The sequence below is a fragment of the Vanellus vanellus genome (genome assembly GCF_965231255.1).
Source record: "Vanellus vanellus genome assembly, chromosome: 1".
Lineage (NCBI taxonomy): Eukaryota > Metazoa > Chordata > Aves > Charadriiformes > Charadriidae > Vanellus > Vanellus vanellus.
This window is the reverse complement of record NC_138905.1, coordinates 199221733-199238107: the sequence shown is the minus strand read 5'-3', so window position 1 is coordinate 199238107 and position 16375 is coordinate 199221733. Positions and strand designations below refer to the sequence as shown.

Genomic DNA, 16375 nt, shown 5'->3' with positions numbered 1-16375 from the left:
GGGCAATCGCTGTACAGGAAGACAGAGAGCCCAAAATCTCATTTCATCCATACTAAAAAGTAATTTTAATTTTTTTTTCTTTTACTCACAGAATGAATTTATGTTCTTTTGTTACAATGTTGAAAATTTGTGCTCTTTACTAAAGAAGAGACACGTATTCTGGTAAAAGACAGAAAGAATGTACAATGCATATTCAGAAACTGCTTGTGCATCTCTGAAAGGCATTTCCAATCTCCTTTCTTGCAGCTCTGGAGCCTCCAGGCTTAGTTCTTATTATACTCTTCCTCATAATTCCTTGAAAAAGACTGTATATATTTAGGTTGCAATGTCTTAGGGATGAGGACAGTGTTATGTCTTTGTTGATACTTAGCACAATGGGGTGCTGATTACTCATTAATACCATAACACGAACCACCATCATAATTACAATAACATCACAATAACCAGAAAAACACATGTAAAACACTAGACGAAATATTAGCCCTGGAGGTACATATGGGAACTCTACTGACTTCACATACCATACCACACATACCTCCAAACTGCCGATCACAAAGTTAATGCAATTATAGTAGAAAATCGAATACACTTAATAGCTGTTGTCCGTGGTTTTAATAAAAAAAGAGTCACAGTCAAGCTGAGAATACATTATCCAACAGCCCACGGTACACAGCGGGAGATGTGAGTCCTGTCGTATGCGCCACTTCGGCTCCATGGTCTGCTGGATCAGCAAACGTTTACAAGTCAGCTGCAGCGCGGCTGCCAGGCAAAGTCTCGGACAAGACTCGGAGTCATCCTTTTGGATGCAGAACCAGATGCTTTCTCTCCTCAGCTGCCAAAGGCTCTCACTTTAACCTCAAATACACTAATACAGCTTAGGGACAGAGAACGTGAGCCACCTCCAGTCTCCTGAGCTGGTTGCTCAGGTCCGTACTCAGCCATCCTTCCTCTCGCTGCTGCCAGCGGTGCCGCCTGGAGCCACCGTTTAAGCCAACAGCATCGGGTAGAGGTGGGGAAGGGACAAGTGGGAGTAATTAAGAGTCCCACCTCCTAACCTGACTTCAGCTTCTAACAACAGGCATTTTGTAACAGAAATAGAGAAAAGGCTCCGCTGAACTTAGATGCAGTCATCAAACCAAATGTTTGTGTTAAGTACAGATGCTCGGAAAGAAAGAGAAAAAAATGAAAATATAAAAATTTACTCTGGCTGGGACCAAAATACACAATCAGCTCCCATTAATTCAATTGATGTTTTGTTGCGTGTGTCCTCAGATAACATCAGCTACATATGTTTATGCTTTGTAAAGAAATTTCAAGCTACTCCAGATTATCCACTCCGTAAAATAGCAAGGGTATCCTATTTGTAGCAAGAACTGCCTGTGTTTGCAGGGAAATCCCACTGAATTTTGGATATGTCTGAATCGTACTCCAGATATCTCTGGAGCGCAGGAATTCCTGAAATGTTTTGTTGTGGGATGAGCCTCACTGCTTTGCATGGTCAGGAAAGCTTACAGCAGGGTTACCACCAGGTTAACGAAAAAGCACACAGTGTGCGCAGAGACTGATAAACAAGCTGATATCTGCCAGCAGATTTCTAAGCACTTCTTACACCTGTTTCCCTGCAGATCCTTTCACGTCCCTACTTTGTGGGTGCAACTATGCACGTATAGAGGTCCTATATAATAAATGCTAAGGGGGCATACAAACGCGTGTTTGTAAACATTCTGCAACCTCAGAGCAAGGTGATCAGACTCTGCCGCCTTAGTCGAGCGCTGGGAGAAGCAGAGCAAGCAGGTTTCTCACCCCTTAAGTGTTTTTTTCCATGTGCCTGTGTGCGTGCTCGCACGCGCCTTGCCTGTGTGCACGCACACCCACCCACCCCCGCGCACAGGCACGCTTCGTCCTTTGAGTCACGAGCCTGAGAAACAGGCTATTCCTTTGTAAAAACAGAAGCCGTTACTGCTCCTGTGGGTTTCCAGAGAAGCCCAGAGCCGGGGGAAGGAGGCTGTGCTGGGGCTGGGGTCCGGGGGAAGGAGGCTGTGCTGGGGCTGGAGTCCGGGGGACGCCGGCAGCGCGCCCGGCCTGCCCGGCTGCCTGCGGCGCGGGGCGGGCTCCGCCGGCAGACCCGCTCGCCGCCCTTCGCTTTGGGAATTTACACGTCTTTGGAAGGGCTGGGGCGAGGTTTATGCAACCAGAAGTAAGTTCAGCTTTATAAAAAGGTCTGTGATGTGCGGAGCTGGCACCGGCGGGGGCCCTAGAGAAGTGGCCTGGGGGAGGGGAGCCAGCCTGCTTCTCAAGAATACATCAAGCCCTTGAGGAAGCAGAGTGTGCCATGTTTGAAGATGCAAAGATAATCACAGTGCTGGGAACCGTCTTGTGTAGCGGAGGAAGCCAAACAACAAGAGGAAAGCAGCATATGCTCCTGATTTCGCACAGGAAGCTAACAGCACCTCCTGCCAAAGTGAGATAAGAAAACTCCCATGGCCTATTCTGGACAAGGCCATGGTTATCAACCTTAGCTTCACACTGTCCTCACTCTGCTCCGCGGCCCGCTCCCTTTCCTAATGAGTTTCAGAGCCCTCACCTCTATTAGCATACAGCATGCCAAGCACAATAGTGCGGTATATTTATAACTATCGATGGGGAAAAGTTTCCAGGGTAAGAGTGTACTTCATGTCATCTTGATGTATTTCACTGAAATCAAACTACCAACCAGCTCCAAGCTAAAGTCCTGCCTATGAAACTGCTGAACTCAGAATAAAAGTGGTTTTGTTGTCACCCTAGTGATTTATAGCCGAGAGTAGGAGCTGAGGTAAAGGAGTTGTCTACTTATTCACAGTCAGATTTGGCTCTCTGTAAGACAGACAGTCCTAAATGAAAGCCCTAGACTCAGCTTGTGTCTAGACACATCTTCTTCCCCACCCTGGAGACAGTTCTTCAATTTGCAGTTCTAGTAGTACAGTGACAAATACCAGCGGAAGAGCCTCAGTCTCCATATCAGTTGCAAAAATCCTCATCTCCTGTCTTCTCATCTCCTGAGCTCCTCCCTTCCAAACCCTCCTGTGTGATGCCAGAGGCCATTGCAATCTTTCCCTCCTGTAACATCCCATCCAATTCTCTAAGCGTTCCTCTTGGCAAAGCCACTGGCAGCCTCAATCACACTCATGTTTACTGATGTAGTATTTGGCAGTTGCACCAGTACTAGAGCAAGAGGAAGCCATTCTGTCACTGATGGTGACCATTTTTGAGAGTGATTAATGGCAGGCACAATATTTTTCTCAGCATCTACCTTTTTTTTTTTTTTAGGGCAGCAATCGATTCCTAGCAGCATCTGGGCAATGTTATCACAAATTCAAGTTGGGCTGACTCACGTCTTTCAAGAGGTGGTGGTGACGACACTAACTTTAAGACAGGAACTCTGGAAATTCCTGTAATTGTAAAGAATATATAGGAGCTGTTTTCCTCTTGGAAGTTATCAAAAAAGATCTGAATGACATGGGCCTCGCCTGCTCCGTGCCTCGGCATCCAGCGCCGTGCAATTGGTAGTGCGGGGCTGGCATAGCCACGTGTCCTGGGGAATATTGAGTCAATTTGAGGCAGGAAACACAGAGGGAAAATAGAAGCAGGGAGCATGTACAGGTTGTGAAACGTGCTTAATGGGAGTGGAGGGGGAGAACGGGTGCTGGCCCCCTGCCAGCATGCTCCACGAACTTTGGCTGTAACACTATAATGCATTTGTCCATTAAGGAGCGATGGTCCAAGCGTTCCCACTCTAGGTCAAAAATATTCAGTTAGAGGTCGAAATGCTGGCCGCACCACATTCGGTGGCAAAGCTGCAGCCAGCTGGGAGTTCATCCCAAGCACCGTCCCCAATACACACACACACAGAGTACGTGGGTTAGGGGAGCTAAGAGGAAATCTTCTACAAGTAGTAGGAGGTGGCTACAGTTAACATCATATGTTGTAGTTTATTTATATTTAGGAGCTTAGCAAGGAATGCCAAACAAGCAGTCCTGGTGACAGTGGTGCAGGTTCCTCCTCTGCTTGTTTCATTCTTCAGCCCTTTGCCTCTCTGCTCTCACCGTCACTGGTCCCTATTGCTGCCCACTGCAGTGTCAACACTTGCCCATCAAGAACAGATGGGACAGCACCAGCCCACCTCACTTCAGATATGCTCATGACTTCCAGAGAGCAACAACTCTCCATCGCCACTCCTCAATCTCTGTCTTCAGGGCAGGAGCAACTTGCGGCCAAGGACACTATTAGCTGTGCTGACAAGATATTCACTGCCAAGCTGCGGGGTGGTTGGAGGATTTCTCAGTGACCTCAATGCATTTGGCTGGGTTGGGGCCCTGGTGCACTGCACAGTTTCCAGAGTGGTTTTTGAGTTGTTTTCTGTTTTGTAGGATGCTCTGTGTCCCCATTGAGGTGGATACTTAGAGGGAAAACACATTCTCTAAGGGAGATCCCCGATGTCCTGAATGCCTCATCCTCCTGGTGAGCACCTTTCAAAATGGTAGGGTATATGGCATTCATTGTCTTGTTGCATATCACCATGGCTCTATGGAAAAAGAAAGTATTTGACAGCTGTGCACTGCCTTTCCTGCTATTATCTACATGCAGCCAGATACATGGATAGTGTTTCCCTTTCACAGTCATCCTTTCCAAACATTATGGCTTGCCCTGAACCACTCCAGTTTGTTACCACAGAAAGCTGACTGATCTGAACTATCTCAAAAAAAGCAGTAAGATCAACAGCAGTCTAACCTATCCCACCTTTCAACCTTTCGTCAGCCCATGCTCACATTTCAACAGGAAAAAAAATCACTTCTACCTCTGCACACCTAAGCACTCTGCAGCACCAGCTATTCACAACAAAAGATACAAGTAACTGAGGGTGAGGGCCACCAGGCCACCAAAACCCACATTTTGCTTCCAACTTCTTTGCTAGTACTTGAGAACCCTGGCCACTAGGGAACATAAAAGAATTGGAAAGCAATTTTTGAGGTGTTTGCACATCCTGAGTTGACTTGAAAATGTCTCACCTTGAGTTTCTTCTCTGATAATTATATTTTGTTTCTTGACCCTCAATTTCCTGCTTCACACTGCTTAGTATTCTTCATGGACACAGAATACCATCATATTTCAGCCAATCCTTCCTTCCTTCCTTCTTGTCCGCCTCCTTTCCCTCCTTTGCTAGACTGTAATCACTCTCATCTCCCATCCAGTCACTGTGACTCAGCCTCCACTTTCTCTCTCCAAGAGCACCAAACATCCTCCACAGAGGAGCTGGATGTCAGCTGGAATTACAGAATTATCACTCAAAGCATGAGGTTTTCACACACACCTATAATTTCTTGGTGAGAAAATGCGTTTGATTTTAATAGTCTGTGTTGTGCTGAAAGGAAGAGGTGTTCTCTGATTTGTTTGAGCAGTCAGAAACCTAAAGAGAAAGGCAATGAAACCGTTACATACAATGTCCACTCTTACTTTCTGTTTATTCTATTTCCAAATAAGTTCCCTGTATATAAAGTCCAAGATATTGTTCAGACCCTTCAGGCAGAAGTCATATTTCATGCACAAGTCATTCCTAACAGCTCGTTTGACTTCTAGGCATAACCTCACATCTATAGCCTTCCAAAATCCAGGTATCCCTAATGCCTTCCTTCTTGTAATAATGAAATTCCCTTCCTTTTCTTTGTTGTCCTGACTGAGTCCTCTCGGCTCTAGAAAGGAGCGACTCTTTACTAATCTATTTATGCAGTCCTCTATACTCCCTGTCTTGCTGACAAGCGGGAAGCACAACTAACACCTTTTCCATTTTCCAATGATCAGTGGAGGAGATGAAAGAACTCTTGCTGCACTGAGGTTGTGCTTTTCACGATGGTTTGTTTTCAGCTTCACTGCAAGCAGGGGTCTGAGAGCAACTCTGGGCTGACTGGAGTGAGGGACTGGAAGTGCAGGCAGAAAACAAGGAAAGGATGAGAAAGAATGGAGGGAAACATTTTTAAGGAGAGAGGGGAGTTGATTAGAGGGAAAACAGGAAGAGAAAATACTGACAGACGTGGATATAAGACCAAGGATCCATCTACCCCATATCCTGTCTCAACAATGACCATAAGCAGATGGTTGGGGATGAGTAAGAGCAGGACTAACTTCAGATACTTCCTCCTAATACTCCCCCAGTCACCAATTATTATCAGCTCAAGGGCTTCTCGCAACGGAGGCTGTTTCTACACTTCAGTGGATTTCTCTTCCAAGACTTTGTGCAAACTTTTTAAACCCCCAAAAATCCTCTGGCAAGGAGTTTCACAGATCTGCTACCCACTACAAGAAGAGCCACCTCCTTTTTTTTTGTTCCAAATTGCACTCCACCTGGCTTCGGTTAATGGCCCCTACTTCTTGAACTGGAAAAGACATGCATAACCAATCCTCAGACATCTGTGTCCTTCACAAGTCTGTAGATCTCTATCGTGCAGCCCCACAAGTCTCCTCTTTTTTGGGCAGCAGAGCCCTGACCTCCCTCCTCACTCATCCCTCACACATTCCTCTCATTCCCTGAAATTCTTTTGATCTTTTCTGTTGCCCCTCCTGGTGTGCATCCCAGTTTGGCTGCATCCTTTGAGATAAAAGGATCAGAAATGCTCATAGTATAAAAGAAGTCAGAAATTTATGGATTTCTGTGGAGTTATCATGGTGTTCTCTGGTTATTTCTTTCCTGGTAATTCCTAACACCCGATTTGCTTTTTGAGCTGCTCATGATTGTGATTTCTTTCACAAACCCATGTATCACGGCACTCAGATCTCTCTTTGGGGTAGTAATGATCAGCCAACAGTCTTTTAACATGCACAGCCTATTTACATTTTACATGTGAAAGTCGAATTATTTTTTCCCCTGTACATAATGCACATTTATCTTCAGTGAATTTCATCTGCCACTTTATCACTCAGATACCCAGATTCATATAGTTCTGCTTTTCTTCGCAATCAGCCCTCATCTTCACAAATCTGAATAACTTAATATCATCAGCAAACTCTGTCACCTCCTTACCACCTTTTCCAGGTTATTTCTGAACATGTTGACAAGGACAGACCCCAGCACCAGCTCCTGAAAAACTTCACTGGTCGCCTCCCTACGCTGCAAGAACAGGCTGTTCCCTCTTAACCCCTGTTTTCTATTTTTTAACTGAATACTTTTTTCTGAGCATGATCTTACCTCATACGCCGTGTCTGTTCAAAGCCTTCTGCAAAGGCTTTTTGAAAGGCGTACACGTAAAAGGAAAAAGGATGCTAACTAAAGTTTGTATATTTTTGTAAAAGGTGTACTCGATCCAGTAACAGTACTCCATTCATAATCACTCCTAAGCACACACAGAGTTTGACCTGGTGCCTTCCTTTGGCCAAGAGCCCCTGCTAGCGCAGGAGCAGGTTTCTGGCTGCGGGCTGGGACGTCCCACTGGCTCGGACACCGCCGGCGTGCGGGGCCTCGCTCACGACGTGCAGTCCCCACGTAGAGCCTGTCACACGCTTTGGTTTCTACGGGCTGGGCCACAGCGAGTAAAAGACCAAGAGATGACGTCCCACCCTCTGTATGACCCTTATGTGTTCTTTCTTAAGTCTGGGTGTCAGACTGTCCTTAGTAAAGCCAAGAGACTACACTGTGAAGGGAATAAGAGGAAAAAAGAAAAAAAAAATAGGAGAGCGAGGGTTAAAAGTATGATACTAAGCAAAGCACTCCTGACGATCTGGGTGTTACTGCAGTCCTTATGTTTTAAGTTTGACCAATGACCCATTAAAAAAATTAGTTGGGCAACATAATGCATTTTGGTTTAAAACATTTTGGAAATAGACTTGGAAAACTTTGATTTAAGTGATTTGAAAACTAGCAATACTGAAATTTGAAAGATTAAGCTTCTAGTTCAGCTAAGACCCGTAGCAAAGCCATTTACAGCTTGCAGAATCAATTCATCAGTGCATTCTCTGTGTTACCCTGAGGACAGACCGGGGCAAACTGTACTCGGTGTATAGCATGTATTTGTCAACCTTATCTATCCATATGTATATGCAAGGTCTGATTCGTATGGCATTTTGTCTGTAAAATATTAAAAAGATATTAAAAAAATATTAAAAAAATCCAAAATACTGACTGAGGACAAGGATACAGACCTACTAGCTCTTCTCAGAAGATAGAAGGTATTCACAAGCACACATTGACTTTTGGCTCACAATGGAAGTGCAGAGTGAGATGCTTCAGCACATGGCTTGTTCAGGCTGAAGCAGATCAGACGCTATTTCACTTCTCTCTCTCTTTTGGCTTCAAATACTTTGCAAGTCCATGCTACTGCAACGTATGTACATGTCTGTTCCTCTACATTTTTTGGAAAGATATGTGAAAAATACAGGGCCTGTGGTATGCTAATGTATTTCCTCAACCGCAGCAAAATAAGGGAATAGCTAGCACAATTTTTTTCTATATACTCATTTTTATGTACTCATATACTCTGGAATACTTTACATTAGTAGATCACGGTAAGAAGATTTTCTTGTAGTAGCGAGTGGAAGGCACAAAGGCCACCAGCCAGATCCTCAGCCAGTGTGAATTTAGAGCTGAGGATCTGGCCACATGTCAAATTAAACAAAAGCATTTTTGAACTACCTGTTTATTAATGGCATCTGACCTACTTTTGCCAGCTCTAAGGACTCAGACTTCCCCTTCCCGAAAATAGAAGGTGGCATGGGGAACAAAAACAGTCGCTGTGGACAAACTAATGGGCATCGATGTTTGCAGACATCCACAATTAAATTTGGGTGGTTCAGTACATTTCTAATTAAGTACAATTAACATTTGTTCTTTACTTGTTCATTTTACATACCTCACTGATGTTCCAAATCTGGTTTCCCCTGATAATCTATCCAAGCACATCCTAATGATTCTGCCTTTCAATCCCTTGTTAATATACTGACATAAACAATGCAGAAATGCAATTAGACTGCTATGCAGACATGGCCTGCCTCCTCTTTCACTGAAGCTGGTGGGAGTCTGGCCATGCACTTGTATTACGGTAGTTTCAGGCTTTCCACATCTCTGCAGAAGTTTCAAGGAAAACCTCTAGTTTTTGCGTCCCTGAGATCCACGACACATTCTATTCCTCCTTGTGCAGTGCTGGAGATACATTTCTGTAGAAAATCATGCATGTGACCCTACCTTTATTCTGCAGACAAGCCTTGAAGGGAGGTAGTATTCCCTTCTTCTCAGTCTGTGTTAAATCAGTAGTGATTTCAAAGAGCACTCACACACACCAGAGTGCTACACACATCGTGGTTTCCCACGGTTAGCTCTTCGGCAGCAGTACCAGCTTAGGCATTGCTGCACAGCGCCCGGTCCCTGCTGTTGCTTCTGTCCTCAACTTCAGGTATTCAGCCTCTTCATTCCCAATCCCACCCACCGTTCAGGTGGTTTTACCATCAAGAAGAGTTCATATCTGAACACTATAGTCAAGGGGGCAGAGAATCAGGTACGTTTTTCCAACAACTTTGGTTTTGTAGGCATCTCTACAATACTGTCATCTTTCTCTCTCCCTCATGTACACACACACACACACAGACAAAACCAAAAGCCAAAAAAGTGCAAATTGATGTAACAGCAGAGTTGTAAAATAATAATCTGATATTCAGTTTGAGGCTAAACAAAACTGATAAGGAGAGAGAGAGGGAAGCAGCAAGGCGGTGGGACAGTTGGAACACCTAAGGTAAAATTCCAGTGTTGCACCTGTTTGCAGCTTCTAAAGGGCCGACTGGTCAAACCTTGGGCAAGAGCACAATGAAGATGTCTTCGCACTGCCCACATGGAAAGGTCCAGAGAGAGAAACTGCCCTCAAATGACACTGCACAACTTCCAAGGAAACCAGTGCTTCCACTGAGCAATATCAACACCCCACGTGCCTTCCTTGGCAATCTCTGCCAGACCAGTTTAAGATAAACACAAGCCCGCTGAAGACATTGAGGTCAAGAACCATTAGCATCAAGCACGTTCCCGGCATGCAGACGCTCGTTCTGCAGCCTCAGAGCTGATGAGCTTTAGGTGGTGGAGACCAGCCTGGTGGGCTCTGGAGCCCCTCAGCAAGCCCTGCCGCTGGCTGCCCCTCCGCACTCCTCCGCTGACAACCCAACCTCAGCAAAAACACGACCAGAAAGAACAACTCCACAGTGGTAAGGAAGAGGCCAAGAAGGCTGACGGACACTGCAGGACGTCTTCTGCTACATCCAATGAGCTACCGGGGGCTGCCCAGCCTGGGAATGTGCGCCTGCTACGGAGCACCAGAGTAAGCTGGAGTAAGACAGCACTAGAAAAGAAGTTTCTCAGTCATTTAAGAAATATCAATCTTTAATTTTTAAATTGCATTTTATTTTAACTCTCCTTACGTCTTCTACTGCTTTTTGCCTGCCATCACTGAATTTACTAGCTCTGCATAAGCTTTAAAAAAACCCAAAACATTACTTTGTGCACCAGACAGTTTTTCTTGACTATTCTATGTTTCCTTGCAGGGGTGAACATCAGAAGAGAATCTTTCAACCTATCCATCTAGTTAGATAGCGAGCTAACAAAAGGTTATTTCATGGCAATAGACTTGGTTTAAGCAAAGCAATTTGAACAGAAAATAAAGAACAGGGAATTTTAATTATGTTGGTCTCTGCACATTCCAAAAAGTCAAATTTGTTGAGCAATTTTACAGCATTTTTTTTTTAATTTGTTACCAGGAAACTATGGAAACTGTTTAATTTGGCTGGCCTTCTGTTACGGGCCTGAATGATGTAGAGAGAAGAGTTATGCAAATTGATTGTCTTAATCACAAAGCATTAAAATATATCTGCATTTTATTTAAAAGCAATGGAATCCACTGAGGTATTTTTAGAGTTTTGAAACAGAAATACTGTCTTGGACAGAAATTGAAGGAAGCAGCCAGATAACCCAATAGTTTCTATTAAGGAGCCCATAGGCAAGAGTCCTTCGAAATAAAACCATCTAATTTATGCCCTATGCGTCATCCCTCAGCTTGCACTGATAGTACTCAGGTGATGTAAAGTTGAGCACACATATAAATCTTGACGCAAACAGATTTGTGCACTGCAAGGTCTCTGCAGCAACAGCGTCTTTTTTACTCAGAGTGTGTGCTCTTTCCAGCGGCAATGGCAATCAGAAACTTGGTGAGAATCCCTTCTGCCATACGCCAAATAATGGTAACCTGTAGGGGTTTATCAGTTTAAGGTACAAGGTACATCTGTGCACAGAAATAGGCACTCCTTAAGCACAAATAGAGCAACGTTTTAGCCTTGGAAACCTAACATTGGGCAGGTAAATCCAAATAAATGCTATAATGGGAAAATAAGATACATTTTTGAGCTGCTGCACAAGGTAGACGCACCTTAAATCTGTTGTTTAGGCAAACCTCCCCTCACACAAAAAGGAAGGTAGAGTGAAATAGGTGGGATTAAAGGGTTCTCCAGTTCTTCAGGGAGAACACCTGAACTGGCACAGATATCAGCCTGAGCAAGCCGTGCCAGCTGCTGAGGTAGTCCACTCCGACCCTTTCCCAGAGCAGGAGACAAAATGTAATTACGCAGGTATTTCTGCCTTTCTGCAATAGTTAACTGACATCATATTATTCAGAGGGAGTCATTCCACTTCTCTTAGGCAAAGCATTACAAATGGTGTTCTCCAGACAACTTCTTCAATGAGCATTTGAAGGAGAAGGAAGGGGAGGGGGTTAAAGAGAATTGTCATAGAACAATTATGAAGGTAATTTGGAAACAAGTCTGGAAACAACCTTGTAACAGAGCCAATAGCTGATTCAAATTGTTACATTTCTCCTTTGATCACCAGCTCAAACACACTTCTAATTAGCATTTGATTGAGTCTACAGTTTAGCACATTATTAAACACCTGCTTGCGGATATTAATTTCCATTTCTGATGACACGCTCTCCTGTGCTGTGCTTGTGCGCAGATCTGTGCTTGTTAACAGAAGGAAATATTTGACAATAGACTAGCACCACCCCAACTCCCAAAGAAGAACCAACTGTTTTGTCAGTGCCGCACTGTGATTTCTCTCCAGTGTATGCCTAGATGTATAAACACTTGAAAGAAACTCAAAGATTGAAAATTTTCATATGCGCCCTTCAGTGGTTTTCTTTACTTAAAAGATGGTGCAATTTCTTTTCTCTTACACCTTGAACCTATAAGTAATAAATTACTACTCGGAATTTTGCAGCTTCGCCTTCGAACATAATAAACATAACATAATAAATAGAGGAAATGCAGCCCTCACCTGTCCTCGAAATGGAGCATTTCAGGTTATACCTATTCCAGCAAAAGGAGAGATTGCTAGTGCCACCTCTTGGTGAGAAGGGCACAGAAATCCATCCATTAGCATAACCCCAAAGCAAGGCGTAATTGGAAAAACTATGTATGCTTCTAGGAAGTGCTGACCACCCTCTCACCAATCACAAAGCACTTACAAGCACCCTTAATTTGAAATAAGATGTTTGCCCTCTTTAATTGAATAGGGTGTCTTGTATCCCTGCAGTTAGGCAATGTGCTTAAATGTTTGGCTGGATTGGCACTAAAACCCAATTCTATGGAAGCATTACAGTTGTTAAACCCTATGTAAAATTATTAACTTCAACCAAAACTGAGAAAAATGTTGTTTCCTGAACTGTTGTTAGGTTTTTAAATATCGTCGTTGTGCTGTGATCCTAATACCTCGCAAGTTTGAACCCTCCAATAGTAGTTTAACGCTAATGCCATTGTGGAGGTTGAGTGTTAATCATTAAGATTGTGTCAGATTTCATGATTCAGGAAGAGCTTTGGATAAATGAGTCAACACACAAACTTGTAATCGTAAGAAACAGTGTTTAAAAGAAGCTTAAATATAAAAGAGGATTAGTTAGGTGCCACATCAGCATCAAGTAAGCTTGCATGGTGCCATTTATATTTTACCCTGTTGAAATATCATCTGGAAAATGCTGGACACATTTGGCTTGCTGAACTGAATGCATGAGTCAATGTATCATAAGAAAAATTTGACCTTCATAATGCGTTTCTGTTGAATTTCAAAAGAAGCCACACAGGGGAATCACTGCGCATGGAGGAAAGCATGGAAATCTCCTCCATGAGAAAGTGTGTGCACTTTGCAAGACACTGTCTGCAAGGCTTCCCTCATAAAAATTAAAAAGCAATTATCGCCTCTGGACACTGCATGCATGAACAGTAGTGAACTGTAAATAAACCTAAGCAGCAATACAAAATAACAACTCTGCCCTCCATTTTCAAAACAATGATGTAGAAAAAATTGCATTGTGCCTACATGTTTACTGAAAAATACATTGACTGAAAGTATACAAACTCTACTAACTCAGGAATGGTTACGGCAAGCTTTATTCCTGTAAAAAAGTAAATATTTAAATGTAATAGTAAGGGAAGACATGCTAAATAGAAGTAAGGAAGCTGTCCTACCTTGTTTTAGAATGGTTTTGTCTACAGGGATACCACATCCATGTAATTTTAGGCTGAGGAATGCCATACACTGTGCATGTCAACACTTGTTTGCTGCCCAGTAAATACAGATTGGGATCGGGGAATGATGACACCGCATTTTCATATATCTGGGGTTTCACTGCAAAGCGTAAAAATTGGAAAGCGATTAAAACCAGCTCATTTCGAGTGTATTGCATGATCATGAAAATACTACATTCCTGCAGGGTGAGTAATAAGAAAAATCCCCAGGAGAACAAAGGACAACAGCAGGCCTAAGTCAAGTCAGATGAGTGGTTAGTAACACATTTAAGTCGTCAGGAGCAAGTGGAAGACAGACCGTGGAAGACAGAAACCCTTCTAGTGAAAATCAGTGCCCGTCTTCTGATTCCGAGATAGGTCTGTCACTCTGCATATGGGGCTTGGATTTGGGTCCATAAAAGTAAGAAAACCCACAATGATCTGAGCTGTGCAAGCGCACTGAAAATCTAGCTTAATGAAAATTTAGCATTTACATGTTCAGGAGAAGAGTGGGAACATGCTGTAAACTTACCATTTACTGTAAGAGTGACTGTAAGATTCTTAGACAAGTTCCACTGTCGTATGCTCAATATTATAGTGTAGTTTCCAGCATCTTCCTCAGCGACATCCTTGATAATTAAGGAATAATCTTTAACCATGTACCGGGCACACTTTTCAGCAGCAGGTAGCCCATCTTTTAACCTGTTTAAAAGAATTCCAGAAATCAAAATTTTGAATAATAGTGTTGCTTAAGCTGCCTGCATTATTTCATTTCACAACATTTCTTGATCTTTGGGCAAGGATTTGAATTTACAGTCTGAGATTTTGTTTACCAGAGGCTTATTCTTCACTTACAAATAAGATTGCTGATATTTATAAAGCACTTTTTGGAGAATACCATTCTACCTATTGAAATTGATAAGGAGTTGACAGGGCTATATAATATTTAAGAGTTGCTGAAAATTGCAACCCTGTCTCTGAAGATCCCAGTTTTCCGTGCTCATGCCGCCATTTAGTCTAGAAGACAACCATTTTGGCTGAGAGTCATTCGCACAAAAAATGGTTGCGTCATCCAGCACTGGCCATTTCTTTATGACCTCAGAATACATCCTGGGACAAAGTATTACAGTAGCCTAAGCACAGCTGTGATTTTAGGAAGAGGAAGAGTAAGGAGATTAGATAAGCCCTTAAGAATCAGATATCCTGCTATCAGGTGAATGTTTTTAAAGATAACAGAAAATCAACATAGAAAGTACTAACTGTTGCTCACACACAGATTCCGGAAGAAGCACAACATTTTTCTTCAAAGTCTAAAACACAGTGTAAAGCACATTTCAGTCAGTTGCTGTATGAAAGTTGACGTGATGTTAGAAGAAGAGTGCAACAGAGTTTCACTATAATGACAGAGTTGATTAAAATGATGCACAAATTTTAGTAGGTGTTTACAGAAAACTCTTACAGTTACTAGACAAGCACTAAGAGTTGGGTCTAAGGACTGTGGATTTAGGCTTTTCACTGTGTCTGTATTTTACAGAACCACAGAACAGTTGAGGCTGAAAGGGCCCCTGGAGACCACCTAGTCCAACCCCCTGGTCAAAGCAAGGTCAGCAGGTTGCCCAAGACCATTTTCGGTCTGCTTTTTAATATCTCCAGGGATCGAGACTCCACAGCCTCTCTAGACTACTTGTTCCAGTGTTTCACCAACTTCACAGTGATAAATAAAAAAAAAAATTAAAAATCTTGTTTAAATGGAACTTTTCTATTTCAGAAGTCTGGATCTGTATGTGTAGTCATCAAGCTCAACCATTATAGAAACAGAAAATACTGTATAAATGGCTAGCATCAGCTCCACTTTTGCCCCTTAATTTTCCACGTGGAGCTATAAATGTAAGGGTTTTTTAAAACCAAACAAAATGTTTGGAGCAAAAGTAATTGCTGGCTGTGAGTAACACGAACTCTCACTGTTCATGTGTGTATGGTTTGTTTTCTTAATCAGTCTTGTCATAGACCCTTTGTTAAAGCGTAATGAATTGAGCCAGAGCGACTGGTATTTAAAATGATTTAAACAAAACAAAAAAAAATATTGAGATCATGAATAGATAACATTGTTTAATATAAAAGTGGTTTGAGTGCGTACAAAAAGCTGTTCAAAAGATTTCTTAGCACGGTATACGTGAGCCAAAGTCAACGCTCCAGTCACTAAAGTCGATCTACAGCCTGCAGATCGCCACATAATAAAACAAACTTCCATTGCTTTTTTACTAGCGCATGTCTGTATGACTCAACTCAGAGAGCTATTTTAAGTAAAGCTGCTTTTTCTTTTTCCTAATGTGCAAAATGTGAGTTTAGGTCTCATATCTAGGTGTGAGTGAAGTTGGATGCAACACTTCAGTCAAGGTTGGTAGAGACGTTGTAGAGCGTCCATTGATTTCAACAGGAGATATATTTAACATATTTGAAGATATGAGCTTTAAACTTTCCAGACCTCCTTTTTACATTTGCAAAATGGAGATAGTATTCTCACAGAATATTATTGTTAAAACCCAGGATAATCCTGAAACCTCCAACAAAACTCCACAACCATATTCCCTCCAGTTTGTTGCCATTTCAAGGCATCTTATTTGAATATTTCACCAAGATATTATTTTTCATCTAAGAAGAGATACAGTATGCATATGTGGAAGAAACTGTTGTCCTACCATACAACCTCTGGAGAGGGAAATGCCTTCACTTTCATTGACAAACGATAGGATTTTCTTCCAGCTACAGCCTCCAGTGCAGTTTTTCTTCGACGCTTCAAATTAATGAACATTTTATCTTAAAC

General features: G+C 42.7%; 1 protein-coding gene across 1 annotated transcript in view; it reads right to left on the bottom strand.

Moving 5' to 3' along the window:
- The window catches only part of FLT1 (fms related receptor tyrosine kinase 1), a 113910-nt gene that overhangs the window by 61207 nt on the left and 36328 nt on the right, over positions 1-16375 (bottom strand). Inside the window, exons 8-10 of the mRNA XM_082498638.1 lie at positions 16251-16368; positions 14084-14253; positions 13513-13672 (exon numbers count right to left, since the gene is read on the bottom strand). Coding sequence (XP_082354764.1) covers positions 13513-13672; positions 14084-14253; positions 16251-16368 — 448 coding nt within the window. The remainder of the gene's footprint in view (positions 1-13512; positions 13673-14083; positions 14254-16250; positions 16369-16375) is intronic.